Source organism: Sminthopsis crassicaudata, chromosome 5, assembly GCF_048593235.1.
Source record: "Sminthopsis crassicaudata isolate SCR6 chromosome 5, ASM4859323v1, whole genome shotgun sequence".
NCBI classification, from domain to species: Eukaryota; Metazoa; Chordata; class Mammalia; order Dasyuromorphia; family Dasyuridae; genus Sminthopsis; species Sminthopsis crassicaudata.
Window position 1 is genome coordinate 141,749,628 of NC_133621.1, and position 17,802 is coordinate 141,767,429.

At 32.8% G+C, this 17,802-nt stretch overlaps 1 protein-coding gene across 1 annotated transcript in view; it reads left to right on the top strand.

The window, feature by feature from the left end:
- The window catches only part of COG5 (component of oligomeric golgi complex 5), a 344,010-nt gene that overhangs the window by 241,944 nt on the left and 84,264 nt on the right, over positions 1 to 17,802 (top strand). Inside the window, exons 12-14 of the mRNA XM_074268349.1 lie at positions 5,780 to 5,984; positions 9,699 to 9,860; positions 12,673 to 12,772. Coding sequence (XP_074124450.1) covers positions 5,780 to 5,984; positions 9,699 to 9,860; positions 12,673 to 12,772 — 467 coding nt within the window. The remainder of the gene's footprint in view (positions 1 to 5,779; positions 5,985 to 9,698; positions 9,861 to 12,672; positions 12,773 to 17,802) is intronic.

The window sequence follows — 17,802 nt, forward strand, 5'->3', positions numbered from 1 at the left end:
ATGTATCAAAAATTGAGTTAATATATCTAAAATTATTCATACTCTGGAACTTAAAAGTACTTTGTATGAAGAATTACAAAGGTTTCATGTTTAGTGGCTAATAAAGTCCTATATGCTAAGTTGAAGCATTCTTATCATAAAAAAGAAGTTAATGACCTAAACAAAAACCATAAAATTTTTTAATCACCAACAATATACATACGTCTAGATACATAATATCTAACAACTTGTAACCAAGACCAGTCTAGGGAGTAATGATTTCTTCAGTTCTTCAAGGATCTGTTATTTCCTAAAGTTCATAAAAAAGTTTATTTATTATTATTATTAGGAAATAAAAAAGTTTATTTCCTAAAGTCCTTCCTTTCCTCTAGATGAGCCTAATCTTATAATTCAGTAAATTGTTTTCAAAGACTAGTAAGTATAAAACAAATTCTTCTCCCTATGGCCAATGTAGTTCAGAAACTCTTAGAATTTAACTTGGCTATTGTTCAGCAAATGGTCATGCAATTTTCCTCTTTTTAACTTGAATTCCTTTAATTGGTAAGACTGCCTGAGCTTGAGCATTATTATCATTATCTTTGAGAATTTAAAGCTAGAGAGAGGTATGGCCAAATTGTGAAAATTAGGTAGAAAGAAGTCACAGGTGAAAATGTTGTGGAGGGGTCAGCTAAGTGGTGGAGTGGTTAGAGCACCATCCTTGAAGTCTGGAGGACCTGAGTTCAAATCTGTTATCAGACACTTAACACTTCCTAGCTGTGTGACCCTGGGCAAGTCACTTAACCTCAATTGCCTCAGCAAAAAAAAGAAAAAGAGAATGTTGTGAAGCTGGAACTTTATTCAGTCCTTCCTGCCTCCAATACCAAAACTTTAATTGCTCCATCTAGTTCCTATTGTCATGCACAAATATAAGAATTCCTCAGACTGTCTCTACCAGCTTCTCTCCAGTTTGTTCTGAATTAGAACCTATTCTAACTCCTCCCTAACTTCTCAATCCTCACTTCTATCCTTTCTTCCTCCCACTTTAAAAGCCCACTTCACTCACTGCAATCTATTTAATTATTTTGATTTTGCCTACGAATCTTTTCACATCAGCAAAAGGCATCCTTAGTGACTGATAAATGCCTGTTGTGAATTCTTCACATTCTGAACCACTCTCCTACCTGCTAGTACTTTATGTACCTTCTACTTCTTGAGAATTAGTGTTCTTTCTCCTTCATACCATACTTTTCCTCTTATCGTTCACTAGGAGGTCTCATACCTTGGAGATCTAGTCAAACCCAGCAAAGCCCCCAGCTACCTATAACTGCCATTCACCCCAATGATTTGGCTTTTCTACATTGCCACCACAAAGTAGTGATATATCTTCCTCTGACAGAATGTAAAGGAAGATTGAATGTTTAAATGTGGATCTAGTCTTTATATACATATTAAATTTACAATGCAAAGATATTTTAGGAATAGAGATTTGTCAGATTCAGGTATATTATTGGCACAAATAGTCCACTCGTATTATGGTATTTGCTTTCTGTGTCAGTATAATGTATTATACAGGAAAAATAATTTTTATAATATTCTACAATCATATTAATCTAGTGATATTATAAAGCACTCAAAAACTTAAAATATGTAAGCATAAATTAAGATACCTACTTTTTTTTTTTTTACAATATAGAACTTGAATTTAAATATTCAGTAAAATTTGCTAATTTTAAAGGAAATTAGCAAATAGAACAGTACATTTAAAATTAGGAGGAAAATGCCCAGTGTGGTGACTTTTTTAAAAAAGATGCAATTTGATTACTGCTGTGTGGGACAAAAGACCACATACATCAGAGGCATTTCAAAGTAGAAAATAAAGGAGTTTTATTTTGGCAAGTCTAGTAAGAGTTGAGTATCTGACCACCTTCAGGTTAGATGCTCAGTGATTAAAAGCAAATTACAGAAAAGCAAACAGAAGATTATATACAAGAAGTAATACTCCCTATAGGCTGGACCTCTGTCCTGATAAGTAAAAACAAATGACCTCACATTCTAATCATAAATGAGGAAATACTTCTAACACACCCAAATTTTAGGATTACTACATTTCCTTATATGGGAATTTTAATGTCAAATTTAATGCTGGAACTAGAAAGTAGTGCCTTAATATGGGATTTTTTTATGTAAGTAAAAGAGTTTATATCTACTATACATAAGAAGCTCAGATTTATCACAGGTTATGAAATTTCAGTCACAGAAATTTTCAAACAATATATAACTATGTGGAGTAGAGAGATAGGTGAACTTACAGGAATGTATGAATTCATTTTCTGTATTTTCATTATTTCTGTGTTTTTTCCATGACTTATATGTATAATATGTGCAGGCCCATATGTACTTGAGCTTTGGCCAGCTATATCTGAAGCCTGAAGACCTGATTTTCTGTTTCCTAGAAATCAGGTGATTTTGGGGAAACAGAAACCTTCCATTCCAATCTCTCCAGATAGCAAAAACCAGTTAGATGCTCCCTTTCCCCTTCTTAATGCTCTCTTACTTGTGATGTAATCTCTTGTATAAAAGCTGTGTATCTTTACTACTTCTTTAGCTTTCCTACCACGAGCTTTCTCTTTCCCTTATCTCGTGGTAGAACAGTTCATCCTCCAGAGGTATAATAAACGACCTTTCTGCTTTCTATTTTGAGTGATTTCTATGTAGTTATTTTGAGTAAGGGGTCTTCTAAATTCCACACATAACTGAGTTATCAAAGGGCTGTTTCTGTGGCAGAGAAGGCAGTTCTCAATCCATGAAAACTAGAGAATTTTGAAGTGATGAATTATAGCTAGAAACGTTTTTAAAACTGGAGTATAACTATGGTTTAAAAAAAAAACAACTTCAGTTGTAACTAAGTGGTAGCAAGTGTCTCAGAAGAGTGGTAAGCTCAGAATTAGGAAATACTAAATTCAAATCCAGCCTCAAAAATTAAATAACTGTGATCCTGGACAAAATCTTAACCTGTTTGTTTCAGTTTCTTCATCTGCAAATGGGGATCATAATAACACCTACCTCCCAAGATTGTAAGAATCAAAGAAGATAATATTTATAAATTGCTTAGCATTTTACCTGACATGCAGTAAGCACTATATAAATGCTAGCTATTATTATTATTGTTGTTGTTGTTATTGTTGTTGTTACTTCTCATCTAAGTAACTTCATTGTTTTGAAGTAATTATTAAATTGTTTTTGTGAAACTTTATAAATAATTTCCTTCAGGAGCTCTTCTAAAGTAGTTTGTGTCATTTTTAATAGTATACACAGTCCCAAAGGATAACAGTGCTTACAACTCTAGGGACATTCAATCACTTAAAATGTTAAAAGTATCAATCAGTACAACAGATTGCCTAACTATGAGCAGAAGAAATAATTAGAGGATACATTTTATAGTCAAAAAATACCTTTTGGGATATCAAATGTTTATACCTAGTTGAACTTTATGTTATGATATTAGCTTAACAAATATGTATTAAGCACCTTCTAATCTAAAAGTTTAATGCATAATGAATTCTAATCACTCAGAACAAAAAAAGTGATTCACTAATATTTTAGTTAGCATTGAAAAGGATACTTTAAGAAAGTATATTCTTAAATATTTATGGATGCTGATTATTTAATATTTTATTTCTGCCTTTTGTTTTTGTTTAATTGCAGTTGCTAAGTGACAATCATCACCATTTATAAGTTATCTTAAAATTTGCAAAACATTTCACATAAATATTATTGCATTTAGAAACTTATAGTGACAATGCTCATTTCTTTGCTTTTATAAACCTGGCACAAAGAGAGTTAAATGATAACTAACACTCTAAAGATTTGGAATTTAAAAGTATCATTTTTCTTTTTATTATAATTGTTCTTTATGTGTATGGTAATTTGTCAGTATACCATTATAAATGCTTATAAAGCTATCTAAATTTTTAAAAAATTATGTCCAAATTTTATGATAAATAATTGTTGACCTCGGAAAAATTTTAAGTAGCATTCATATGTTTGTTCAGCAAATAGCAATTAGAACTGAAGCATACTGTAATTCCAGAGAATTACATTATATTTACATGACAATAATGGAGAAAATGAAGTATACAATAACAGAAATAATTCAAAAATGCTATACTAATCAACTAGAGTTTTAGGTACTTGCTATGTTCCAGGAGGTGGGGTAAGTATTAAATAAATATATTTTAACCCAGTAACTGAGGTAAGATTTGAAATATATAATATTGAAATTGTCATTGAATCTGGTAATCATTATAATATAATTGGTCTATGATCTTTTGAGTATCAATAATCATTCTAACAGTGCAATTTTCAATCAATGTGTACTTTTTCATTCTATGGAACCATTATGCAAGCCCTCCCATAAATCCACTATAAAATCTCGACTGTGCTGAGAATCTTCTGGAAATCAATGCATTACTTGCATTACTTATCTATTGCTCCTGCCAAATATTCATACTAATTCCTTTATTAGTTTTATGTTTTTACATATCTTTTACAGTATTTTTATATCATTGTAAAACTGGCAACATGTTGCAGCCTTGTTATGCTCATTATGTACCACTTTATTATCCTTTATACTATCTTAAGATTTGATGTAGCTGTGAATCAAGGAAAACCACGCTTAAATGAGGTAGTGAATTTTCTATAAGTGAAAGTATTTAAGCATTGGCGAGGTTATACTTCCCAGGAATATTGTAAAAACAAAATTGCAACTTGGATTAGATGGCTTCTATGATTCTATAATTCACTGTGCATGGGGCAAATATTATTACCCCCACTTATAGTTGAACAAAAGATTAGAAGTATCTCATTTAAGACTATATTCAGAAAGAAGAACCAGGCCTTCTCATACCTGGTCAAATGGTATTTCTTTCACTGCATCAGATGGCAAGGAATGCCCCTATCAGTTAAATTATTTTTAATGCCCTTGTATTTGTTTTTTTTTTTTTTTTTTTATACATATGTTTTGATTGGGTTTTCTATATTACATTCACCAAATACTTCTAGGATGTAGGAGTCTTTAGACATCATTTCCATTAATAGGATAAGAAAAAGTACAATCTCTAACTTTGAATAAGCCATTTTTAGTAGAACTGTTTTACTGAACAGTAGTTTAGTAGAACAGTTTTACTTTTGAAGCATTTCTATAGCATGGCATTTTAATAATGATTTTTGACCTTGGAGTATTCTCTAAAAAAATTTTATAAGTAAAAGTGATATGAAGCGCTTTTCTCTTTTAGAGATGGTAGAATTAAATAATGAATTGTCCAGATAGCTCAATCTGGGCAATATCTCAAGATTTAAATCATATATCCTTTGGCAAAGTACTTAGCACTCTATATAGCTAGTTTTTCTAGTATCTGTAAAAATGACGGGAGGAAAATGGTTATAAATATATTAAACAATCCTCAAGATTGCCTGTCATCTAGGGGAGGGAGTAGAAGGAGGGAGGGGATAATTTGGAAAAATGAATACAAGGGATAATGTTATAAAAAAAAATTACTCATGCATATATACTGTCAAAAAAAAACCTTATAAGTAAAATTAAAAAAAAAAAACAATCCTCAAATTTGTTGTGAATTATGATTAATTTTTTTGAAAAGACATTTCTAGAAAACTGGAGTTGATATAGAAAAAAATGTACTTGTCAGCTTGCAATGGGTTGGGAAGGGTTAGGAGAAAGAAATAAAAGCAGAGATAAAAGAAAGGAAAAATGCATTCATTTAGTGATTGTTTTGTTTTTCAGCTTCTATGTTTTTGAAGCAAGCATTTGAAGGGGAATATCCTAAGTTATTGCGTCTTTATAATGATTTATGGAAACGTCTTCAACAATATAGTCAAAATATTCAAGGTAATTTTAATTCAAGTGGAACCACAGACCTCTACGTTGACCTACAGCAGACAGAAGATGATGTGCAAGATATATTTATACAGAAAAAACAGGATTATGAGTATGTACATTTAATTGGTCTATTAATTCTATCAAGGCAGATTATTTAGGAGTTTAATTTTTAAGTAAACTTGAAAACTGTGTAAATGAGTTCTTTACATTTTGTAAAACATGATTGTTCCTTTTACTACATTGCATTTAAGTGTGTGTGTGTGTGTGTGTATGCATGTTCATGTTTGTACTTATCTGTTGCAGCTTCTTTAGGGGACTTAGAAACCTCCACAGAACAAGTTCAAATGTTAATATAAGATTAAAGCTATAGGAAGGGTTTATGGCTTAACTTGATAAACCAAAGAACACAGGGAACAGAAACAAGGACACCTCCAGTTCACAGTCATTAGAAAGACAACCAGGCAACAACTTTGAAGTGGGATAGAATATAGCCAGAATCAACAATGGAAGAGGGATCATAAATCTAGAAAAGAGTTTAGAGTTAGAGATATTTAGGGCATCGAAAAGGGACTTTAGTGGTCACCTTGTCCAATCTCCTTTTTTTTTTTTTTTTTAAACAGAAGAATGAATTGAGATTCCAGAGAGAGTAATTGTCTAACCCACAGCTCACACAACTAGTAAGGGGTAGGAAAGATCCTGATCCTATTCTCAAATTCTAGTAGGCTCTGACTAATGACTGAAACTGTAAGTCTGCTCCAAGATTCAGTCAAGGGCTTGGAGTTTGAAAAGGAGTAGCAATATCCCTACTCGTTATGCTCATTTATTTCCTATGGGGCAAGTAAGCCACCCTCATGGAAATGCAAGGCACTCCAAGGAAAAAAACAGGAGGCTGCATCAATAGGTATCATAGTAGGAAATAATGCCAGTAGATGGAGATGAGGAGGGAGAGCACTCTAGTTATGGGGGATCACCAAGGAAATAAATGGCAATGAGACCAGTGTCAGTGATCACACAACCCAAGATGTGACAAAGGGTGTAAGAAGATTGGAAAAGGAGAAAAGGGCTACTTGTTGAATAGTTTTGAATGCTATTTGATCTTGAAAGCATTACAGAGTAACTGGAGCTTGTTGAATGGGATGTGTGTGACAAGATTGAGTCTGTGGTTTAGGGAAATCACTATAGTAGCTGAATTGAGAATGGTTTGGAATGGGGAGAGACTTTTCGTAAGCAGAGCAGCCAACAAACTGCTGTAATAATCCAGGCCTGAGGTAATGAGGGCCTGTACCAAAGTGGTGGCAATGCCAGAGGAGAAAAGGGGGGAATACTCAAGAGATTTTACAGAGGTGAGATTGACAGGCCTTGGTCCCAGGTGGGACATGTAGAATGAAAGTTAGTGACTCAAGAATGCTTACCCATGTTTCAGAGCTGCAGTACAGGAAGATGCGTGCCCTTAAAAGTTGCCTGAAAGTTTGAAGTGGAGGGAGTTTAGACGGAAACATGATGAGCTTAGTTTGGGACATATTGAGTTCAAGGTGTCAATAGCATATCCACTGTGAGATGTCCAGTAGATATTTGGAAATATAAGACTTGGGGTGAGCAGAGAAATGGAGGCTAAATAAGTAGATTTGAGAATCATCAGCATAGAGATGATTATGAATTTTATAGTAGCCTGTGAGACCTCTAAGTGAAACAATATAGAGGGAGAATATTAGAGGATCTACAACAATCTTATGGGACTTGATTAGTGGAGATGACTTACATGAAGATATAACAAAGGAATTTTAGAAGTGATCTGGTAGGTAAAAGGAGAGCTGGCAGAGAGTAGTATCATGAAAACCTAGAGAGAATATCAAAGAAAAGAGAGTGTTAAATTTTGAAGATAAATCAAGAATGAAGATTGAGAGGCCATACAGCTTGATAATTAAGAGATTGTTGGTAACTTTGACACATGGTAGTGAATATTAATAAAAAATGATCATGGATTAGATTTGGAAGCAAAATCAAGCGGTATCTTTTGGGTTACAAGGATATAGTAAAAGTATACTTTGAAGTCAGGAGAAGTCTTGGTTCATATTCAGAATACACTAGCTATGAGACCATTGATACCTCACTTAACCTGCCAATCCACATTTGAATTACCTGTAAAAATAGAGATACTATCTGTACCACAGAGTTGGGATAAGGTTTATATGAAATATAATATATGTGAACCACTTTGTAAATAAAGTTTATATGACCATCAATAGTTATTTATCAGGGCAGCTAGCTAGGTGGCACGATGGCTAGTCCTGGAGTGAGGAAGGTTCATTTTCCTGTTCAAATCCAGCCTCAAACAGTAGCCTTACTAGTTGGGTGATCCTGGGCAAGTCATTTAATCCTATTTGCCTCAGTTTCCCTATCTGTAAAATGAAATGGCAAATCACTTTAGGCATCTCTGCCAAGAAAACCTCCCATAAGATCACTAAGGGCCAGATACAACTGAAAAACAAATGAACAACAAGATGTTATTAATAATATTATTACCAGGGCAACTAGATGGCACAGTGGATGGAGCACTGGCCACTCAAGTCAGGAAGACCTGAATTCAAATCTGGCCTCAGACACTTACTACTTCTAGCTGTATGACCCTGGGCAAGTTACTTAACCCCAGTTGCCTCAGCAAAAATAATAATAATATTACCTCTAGACAGGACTAAATCTAATTGTCTCATTTAAATATAACTGTCTATCCTATTCTTGGATTGTTTCAGGATTTGCTCCTTCTTCAATTACTCATTCCTGTGTCAAGAATTGATATTAACTGTGCTAGGCTTGGGTTCAAATGCCACCTTTGACAGTACTGGTTGATTAGCTGGATAACATGACAACTAGTCAACTCTCTAAGATTGTAAATTTCAGAGAAGCTGGTAATTTGTGTCAGTAAAGGAAGCTTCTCATTGGGAGTTCTTACACTGATAAAATCACAAGTCTTATAAAAACAATCATTGTCCATATAGTATATGGCTCCAAGCTATTGTACTTTTGGGAGTATGATATGTATTTTTTGTGTGTTTTTTTTTTTTTTTTCTGTTTCTTTGCAGTCTGTCAATTACTTCTGTTACTTACTGTTAGTGAATCTTTAATGGGCTTTCCATTTTCCTGTAGTTTGGGGAATTAGATAACCTAACTTGTTACAATTGTGTACAAAATATCAGTAAATAAGCTCAGAGTGAATGTCAAAGCACTCTTACATAAAAGCTTTTTACAGTGCATGAACTTGATGATATCTGTCTTGCCTATTCAGGCTTTTTTTCCTTAGGAGAAAAATTATTCCCTGATTATCAGCAGTGTTCTAGATAGTCAAAATTTCCATGTAACTAGGTGTGGTACTTTGTTTTCTTAATTATTTGAACATTTCCCTGTACTCCTATTTAAAATCTTAATAAGTCATCTCTACCAATAAACATTTAAAAAGGAAAAAAAAGATTGAATTTGGTCCTACCTTTGTTGAAATTGATGCTTAAATTAACGAGTTCTTCTTAGATTGCCCAATTTAACGTAATATATATTGATGTACATGAAATTTATAGATAGCATTTATAATTAAATTTGCATATGTATGATTTATTTAATTAGATATTTTGAAAAGAGATTGATATTATCCTAATGTATAAAAATTGTCTTCATTTTAGAAAGTATACCATTGTAGTTTTATTGGACAAGAACTGAGGAATGAATGGGGAAAAAAAGTAATCAAACTAATTAGTGCTAATAATGTCTTAATATTTATAATGTTAAAACATTATAAAATTACAGTTCCTTTTCAAAATTTTTATGCCTATAGTCCAGAAAAGGCTTTAAAAGACTCACTACAACCATATGAAGCGGCTTACCTTTCAAAGTCATTATCTCGACTTTTTGATCCTATCAATCTGGTCTTTCCCCCAAGTGGTCGGAATCCACCTTCTCCTGAGGAACTTGACAGCATCATTAAAACCATAGCCAGGTATGTACATATTCAAAAATAATGTGATATTCAGAAATGGAAGCTAAAAACCAAGTTATATTGTCTCCATATTTCTAAATGATCAATTAAGTAAAAATTATCAGCAACCAAATTTCAATTTCATCCTAATTCTTCAAGAATTAGTTTAAAGTTAAATTTAAAATATATTTTGACTACATCAATAATTAAAACTTCAATTAGTAAAAACTTTTAATATACTCTAAATGTAGCCTGCCTTAATTTGTGTTTTTACTGAACAAGTACAAGTCCATTTAATTCTATATAGCATAGTAAATTTCTGATAGTACATACAATTATCTGTACTCCCCATTTAATTTTATAAAATGATTTTATAAATTAAGGTACGAAAGTGTTTTATTTTACTTAGTAAAGTGTCTTACTTATACAGAAGTATAGAGGTTAAAGTGATTTACCAAAGGTTATAGAGGGTAATTGTGCTATAAGTATGAATTTAGTATAGCTCTTTTTTTATTCTTCTGTTGTTTTTAATTCTTTTTTTTTCTTTTTATTTAACATTTTTTATTATGGTGCAGATTTCAATTTTTTTTTATTTATTCATTTTTCCAAATTATCCCCTCCCTCCCTCCACTCCCTCCCTCCGATGACAGGTAATCCCATACATTTTACATGTGTTACAATATAACCTAGATACAATATATGTGTGTAAATACCATTTTCTTGTTGCACATTAATTATTAGCTTCCGAAGGTATAAGTAACCTGGGTAGATAGACAGTAGTGCTAACAATTTACATTCACTTCCCAGTGTTCCTTCTCTGGGTGTAGTTATTTCTGTCCATCATTGATCAACTGGAAGTGAGTTGGATCTTCTTTATGTTGAAGATTTCCACTTCCATCAGAATACATCCTCATACAGTATTGTTGTTGAAGTGTATAGTGATCTTTGTTGTTTTTAATTCTTAAAAAAAAAAGCATACCAGTCCCCAAAGCCCCCCAAAAGGGAATGAATTGCAAGTGATGTGTTTCTTGAATGTGTTAAAACAGAGGAGGGCCCCTCTTGCATATATCAGAATCCTTTTGAGTCTGTCACAGCCACTGTGGTAATTAACAGCTTATTGAAATAGTAATACTATGTATGGGGGAAATTGCAGAACTAGTTAGAGATAACTTGGAGTACTGTAACTTTGCATATGGAATTTGTGCATTGTAGTAAAGGGAAAGGACAGGAGACTAGATATCCAGAGGTGAGATTCCTGAAGAGGTATTCTTGATTCTAAGTCTCCCCCTGCTCCTTAGTATCTTGACTTTTCTAAACATAAGTAGGAATTTATTTGTACCTTCTCTGTAATCTGTGATATGAGGATGATTATCCTAGGTGCAGTTTGATCTCCCCTACTATCTTAATAACTTTTCAATTCAATGTTTACATATCTTTTCCTTCTTCTACATGCTATGTATTTGCTTAACCCAGAATACTTTGGGCTGCACAAAATAAGCAGTTGTCCAGGGTACTACGTTTTTGGAGGGCATAATTAAAGAAACTTTTAAATTTAAATAAGCAAATTGAGAAAACTTGGGATGGAAAGAACAACAGACTTTCCCTCATCAGACCCAAGTTCAAGTCTTAGTTCTTACAAACTATATGATTAAATGTATGAGCTTTGCTTACTGCTCTGTACCTCAGCATGTTTATTTTTAAATTAATGACCCCTAAAGGGCCCTTTAGCACTACATTTATTAATATTTTATTAGTTTGTTATTCTTTTCTCCTTGGCATCATAAGTGTTTGTTTTTGTGTGAGTCAAACTGCGTGTTATTATGAAAACTCATAATCTTTAGTATACAGTAAAAACCAATGGTTAAAATTTGGAACTTTGCCAAGGATTGTAAAGTATCTCCTGGCTTATTAGTAACCTCCAGAATACCCAATTTATTCCCTAAAGAGTTCTGTTAACCATGTTAAAACTTAGCTTTTAGAGAATACAGAGGAAAGGCTTTAGACTTTCTGATCTATACAGTTTGAAGTTAAATGTAAACATCTGTACAAGGCATACTGCTGAATCTATTAATATTAACTTTGAACAACTCATGTAACCCCTTTAATGATTTTAAATTCTCTTTGTTTTTCATTCTAGTGCTTGAAAGTTACTGCTTTTTTTTTATAACTTTTAACTTGTAGTGCTCTTTAGGCACTAGACTATATTATATCTATTTCAAATCAATTTTAATTCATCACCGATTATAGAGTTTAATATGTGTACATGAAGTAAGATTTTTGCATTAAATCCAATTTAAACCAATTCCAAATTGCATTCATATTTCAATTTTTTTATTTCTACTCAAAAGACTAGAGTATTTGAAATAATATGAATTTGATGAAAAATTTCCACTGCAACTCAGTGTCCTTGTGAATCACTTGAAATTTGTATTTTTAGCTTATAGTCTCCCAAGGTCACCGTTTTCATTCAAGTGCTGTCCCTTCCCTGCAGATGTCTGTGATTTGCATTGCTTATAATTGCACTTAACGGTTTTCAAAACTAGTGCCACTTTAGAATTTGTCTACAATTTACTCTTAATCACAACCATGGAACTACACATGACTTGCCTTTATTAATGAATGACTGGTCATTTAAAAAATCTGTTTCCAGATATTTGCTAAGTGAAGAATTTAGAAATACAAGGCAATATAGACAAGTAAAAATAAGTGAAATTATAAAAGCAGTAGTTCTGCTTTAAGGTGTGTAGTTTTAGTTGTTGCTTTTTGCTATGTTTATAATCTAGATTATGAATTACTTAAAATTGTTAACTAATAGTGGTAACATGTTTTCCAGTGAACTTAATGTGGCTGCAGTTGACTCCAACCTTACATTAGCTGTGTCCAAAAATGTGGCAAAGACCATACAATTATATGGTGTGAAATCTGAGCAGCTTGTAAGTAATTTCACATTTCTATAAACTTAAAAATTTTTTTTTTGTTAAATTATTAATTTAACCATTTAGGAAATATTAGTGAATTGAATAAAAATTTGGAATGTCTACTGAAATTTTGAAATCTTGAATTAGAATCCAGACAAAGAATTCATGTACCTTTTGATAATTGATATCCTATGGTAAGTGAATGAGTAAGACCAAGAGAACATTGTACTTAGCAACAAGAAGATTATGTGACAATTCAACTGTGAGGGACTTGGCTCTTTTCAACAATGAAGTGATTCAGGGTAATTCCAAAAGTCTTATGATAGAGAGAGCCATCCACATTCAGAGAGAGTGATATGGGAACTGAATGAACATTACAACATAGTATTTTCACCTTTTATGTTGTTGTTTGCTCGTTTGTTTTTTTCCCCTCGGTTTTTTATTCCCCTTTGATCTGGTTTTTCTTATACAGAATGATAAATATGGAAATATATTTAAAAGAATTGCACATGTTTAACCTATATTGGATTACTTGCTGTGTAGGAGAGGTGGGAGGTGGGAAGGGAGAGAGAAAAATTTTGTATTTATATTTTGAAAAATAAAAAACTATTGTTATTAAACAAAAAAAAGATAATGATATTCCATTCATCAAAATTTCCCATATTTCTACTATGCAAAATATGCTGTAGGTTTTAAGACTTTTATTGTATTTGTACCAAAATTCAGATTTGTCTTCTCAAAATACAATTAAATGTGATTGACTGGATTGTTTTTTTTCCCCCTTCCCAAGCACCATTCATGCATGGTTACCAAGTGTGAAATTAATTATAATAGCTAGAAAGTGATTAGAGGAAATATAACACTTGAAACTGTAATAAGAAAAGGTGCATTTTAAAAATGAAGTTTTCTGAAAATTTCTTCAATGTCATCCATAAAACAGTTTAATCCATAAAATAATGGTTCTTTTTACAATGGCTGCATACATTTTAAATGATTGCAAAATTAATTTGTTGATTTTAAATCATTATCCTTTGGATTATTCTCTCAAGTGAAGACTAAAGACATTATGGAAATACTTATGGTTTTTCCCTTGGGATTTAAAAATATGAATGATAACCCAGATTTTAGAGGGAAGGAGGAGTAGCCCCTTTATACAAAGGTCCTACCAAGGTCAGAAAGTTCTTAATGATTAATAATGTAACATAGAAAAGTATGTATACTTGTATATTTTTAGTAAATGATGTCAATTTGTTAACCTTCCCAGAGTTAGGAAAGAGCATATGCAGTCCCAGAATTCTAAGAAGCAAACATGTCTTATAGAAATTACAAGCTGAAAAGAATCACTTTTGCTAAGTCTTGTTAAGTCTATCTTCACAACACCTCTTGTTTTTTTTCAACCCATATAGACACTTTCCTAATCCATGCCCTTATTTGCTATTTGGCAGCTCCCAAGTGGGCTCCCTGCTTCCCATCTCTCTCTTTTCTGGGCCCTCCTCACATGCCTACTCAATTGATATTCTTAAAGCACAGGTCTGACCCTGGGACTCTCTTGACAGAAAGCTTGAGTATCTCTCTATCTTTTTTATGATAAAATACAAACTCCTCCATTTAGTAGCATAGCACTTCATTATCAGACTCCTACCTATCTTTTCTAAATTCTTTCAAAGAAGCAGTTCTCATGATCTCTACATTTCAGTCAAAGTTGATCTCTTTATTATTTACTATTGACAGTATGCTATTTCTTATGTCTTTGCCTTTGCACTGTCTTCAAGTCCTGGAATGCTCTTCCCTCTCTCCTTTTCTCCTTGAACATTCTCACTTCTTTCACAGCTCAGATTCAGTAACCCCTTCCCTGGTCTCCCAGATTGCTAGCACTCTCTTCCCTATTATTACTTTGAAATCACTTTATCTACTCTGTGTGTGTGTGTGTGTGTGTGTGTGTGTGTGTGTGTGTGTGTGTGTGTTGACTATTATCCATGTAAACTATTGTATTCTCCATTAGAGTGTCATCATTTTGAGGGCAGATCCTTTTTCATTTTTTACTTTATATCCTCTTTCGCTGAGTGCTATGTGCATTTGTATGTGCTTGAAAAATGCTTGTTTAATTGAAATGAATGATCTTTTTGTTTCAGTTCTAAGAGTATATAGTTCATTGCTTGAATATCAATTAATAAATTGGGTTGACAATGTTTTAGTAAATATCTCCCCCTAGCCTTGTGAAAACCCTGGATGAAGAGACTGTTAGCATTTTTCCAATTGGAAACTTGTCACTTAGAGACAATCAGAGTTTACTTGGAAACCTTTACATAGTTTGTTTTTCCCTCAACTTTTGTACACAGGAATCTTGCTCCTGTTACTGTATATACTGTATACTGTATAATTTAAATAAAATTCCTAACAGGTTTTGGTTACTAGAAAAATCTTCATATAAGAAAATCTTAACTGAAAGGTGATTCCATGGCATAGATAACCTACTAGCTGCATTGTTGTAAGACTCCAGTTTATTTGCAGAAATCAGTTTAATATAGATTTAAAGTTATGGCATCTGTTGTTAATATTATAATGCTGACAAAAGCAGTTCATTTGCCTTCCAGTTTTGCTAAATATTATAATACTTCATGGAACATTTGTTTAGATCAACATTTTGAGTTTGTCTTAAAAGAGTTGACTGTAGCCTTCCTTACTCCAAGTGTTTGAATAGTGTGAACGATTGACCTGCCTCAAACAAGAATTTATAAAAGAAGGTTTATTTGGCTTGTAAGAATAGAGTTGTCAAGCACAGTACAAAAATATGTGTGAAATTATTTATTTCCAGTTCCATTCTGTTGAGTGCTACATTTACCTGATCTCTCTTCTTACCACAATGATATATTTTTCATTCATTTATTATTTTCCTCTAGTTACATTCAAAACATTTTTTTTACATTTGTTTTTAAGACTTTTGAGTTGTAGGTTCTCTCCCCTATACCCCCCCCAATTAAGAAAACACATGTGAAGTTGTGCAAAACAAGTCAAGTTGTGAAAGAAAGCCTAGATCTCCGCCCCCCCCCCAGTGAAAATAAAAGATATCAAGAAAAATTAAGTTAAAAATAAAGTGGAGGGGAGGGAAAGGAAGAAAGAGAGAGGGAGAAAGGAAGGACAGGAGGGAGAGAGGGAGAAAAAGAGAAAGGAAGGGAGGGAGGGAGAGAGGGAGAAAAAGAAGGAAAGGGAGAAGGGAGAGAGAGAAGGAGAGGGAGAGGGAGGAGAGAAGAGAAAGAGAAGAGAGAGCTTCAATATATATTCAGACACAATCAGTTTCTTCTCTGGGTATAGACAGGATTTTTATCCTAAGTTCTTTGGAGTACATGGGGATCATTGTACCACTGAGAATAAAAGTCATTTACAGTTGATCATCCCAGAACATTGCTATTACTTTGTATATAGTATATTTCACTTTGTTCATGGAGGACTTTACAAGTTGTTGTTGTTGTTTTTTTTTTTTTCCCCTGAGAGCTTTCTGCTCATTATTTCCCAGAGAACAATAATATTTTATCAGAAAAACTTGCTTTGAAATTTTTTTTTACAGTTGTATTTCCCCCCATTTATTCTCTTTCCTTTCACCCTGTTTTGCTACTAATCACTCTTTCCCCCAATGTGCTCTCTCTTTTATCACCCTCCTCCGTTTCCCATATCTTATTCCCCTTCTTTTTTCCTGTAGGGTAAAATAGATGTCTATTCCTCTATTGAGTATGTATGTTATTTCCTATTTGAACCAATTCTGATGAGAGTAAAGTTCACTCACTCCTTTCCTCCCTCTCTTCCCCTTCACTGTAAAAGTTTTTTCTCGTCTTACACCAATTCTTAAAGCCAGGGCTCAGCTTATATGGAATGAAAGATATATGAAGTGTGAGGAAGCTGATGCTTTTTACATACTCATGGACCAGTGATCACCTTATCAGTGCAAAACCTTTTGTTCATATATGAAGCAAAGAAACTTTTGTGCTATGTGACAGAAGTTACTAGTCGGTAATGTATTCTAATTTCATTGTAGCTTGCAATTTTATCTGTTTCACATCCTAAGGATTTGCCCCTTGAAATATAATCTGATGATTCATTGAGCCTGTTCAAATTTAGATGTTGTGCCTCTAAATGACTATGGCGTACCATAAGGTCAGATAATTCACATATACAGAGATATTATAGAAATTCTGCTATGCTTTTTTAAAAATGTGAACAAAATAACTTAACTTTACAGCATTGATAATTGCCAAACCTTTTGTTCCAATTTTTCCCCTTCCCCGCTCAGATGGCAGGTTGACCAATACATGTTAAATATGTTAAAGTATAAATTAAATACAATATATGTATACATGTATTGGCATCATCTTTAAAGGAAAGAACTTAATTGACAGCGCTTGTAATAAATAAATTACAGAAGTTTTTGTTTATAAGTAAAATATTCAAGCCTGAAATCACAAAATTAAAGTGACAAATGGAAGAACTTAATAGGAGAAATGGATCAGCTATAGAGATAAAAGAATGCTAGGATTTTCCTTTTTTTAATCACAAAATTTTGATTCACAAACTTTTAGAAAAATAATTATGGTAGAGATCTTTAGCTCATTCTTCTAATAATTGTTGATCTGGGCTTCTCTTTTACTAGCATCTGCACATTCCACAAAACATAGGGTTTTTCTCCCCCTTCATTTCTCCCATAGAAAAAAATGATTTGAGGTACAACAACAAGTTTTGAATGGACCAAGAATGAAACAACCAAGTCTTCAATGAAAATAATTCTGTATTTACTGAGAGGCTTTGCATTAAGAATATTATCAGTCAGGGCCGTTCCTTTTTTCTTAATCTTTAATATATTTGTAATCAAATCATTTATAGACTTCAGGTATATAATCTCATGGAATAGGTAGTTCTAGCATCAAAAACTCTTATCAAATATAACAGAACGCCATGGAAAGGCTCTGAACATTGAAGAAGCTATAGTTCTTTACAGACCTTTGGGTTAATATCATTGATACGTTTAAATTCTGATTTCAGTTTATTTGGGTTCA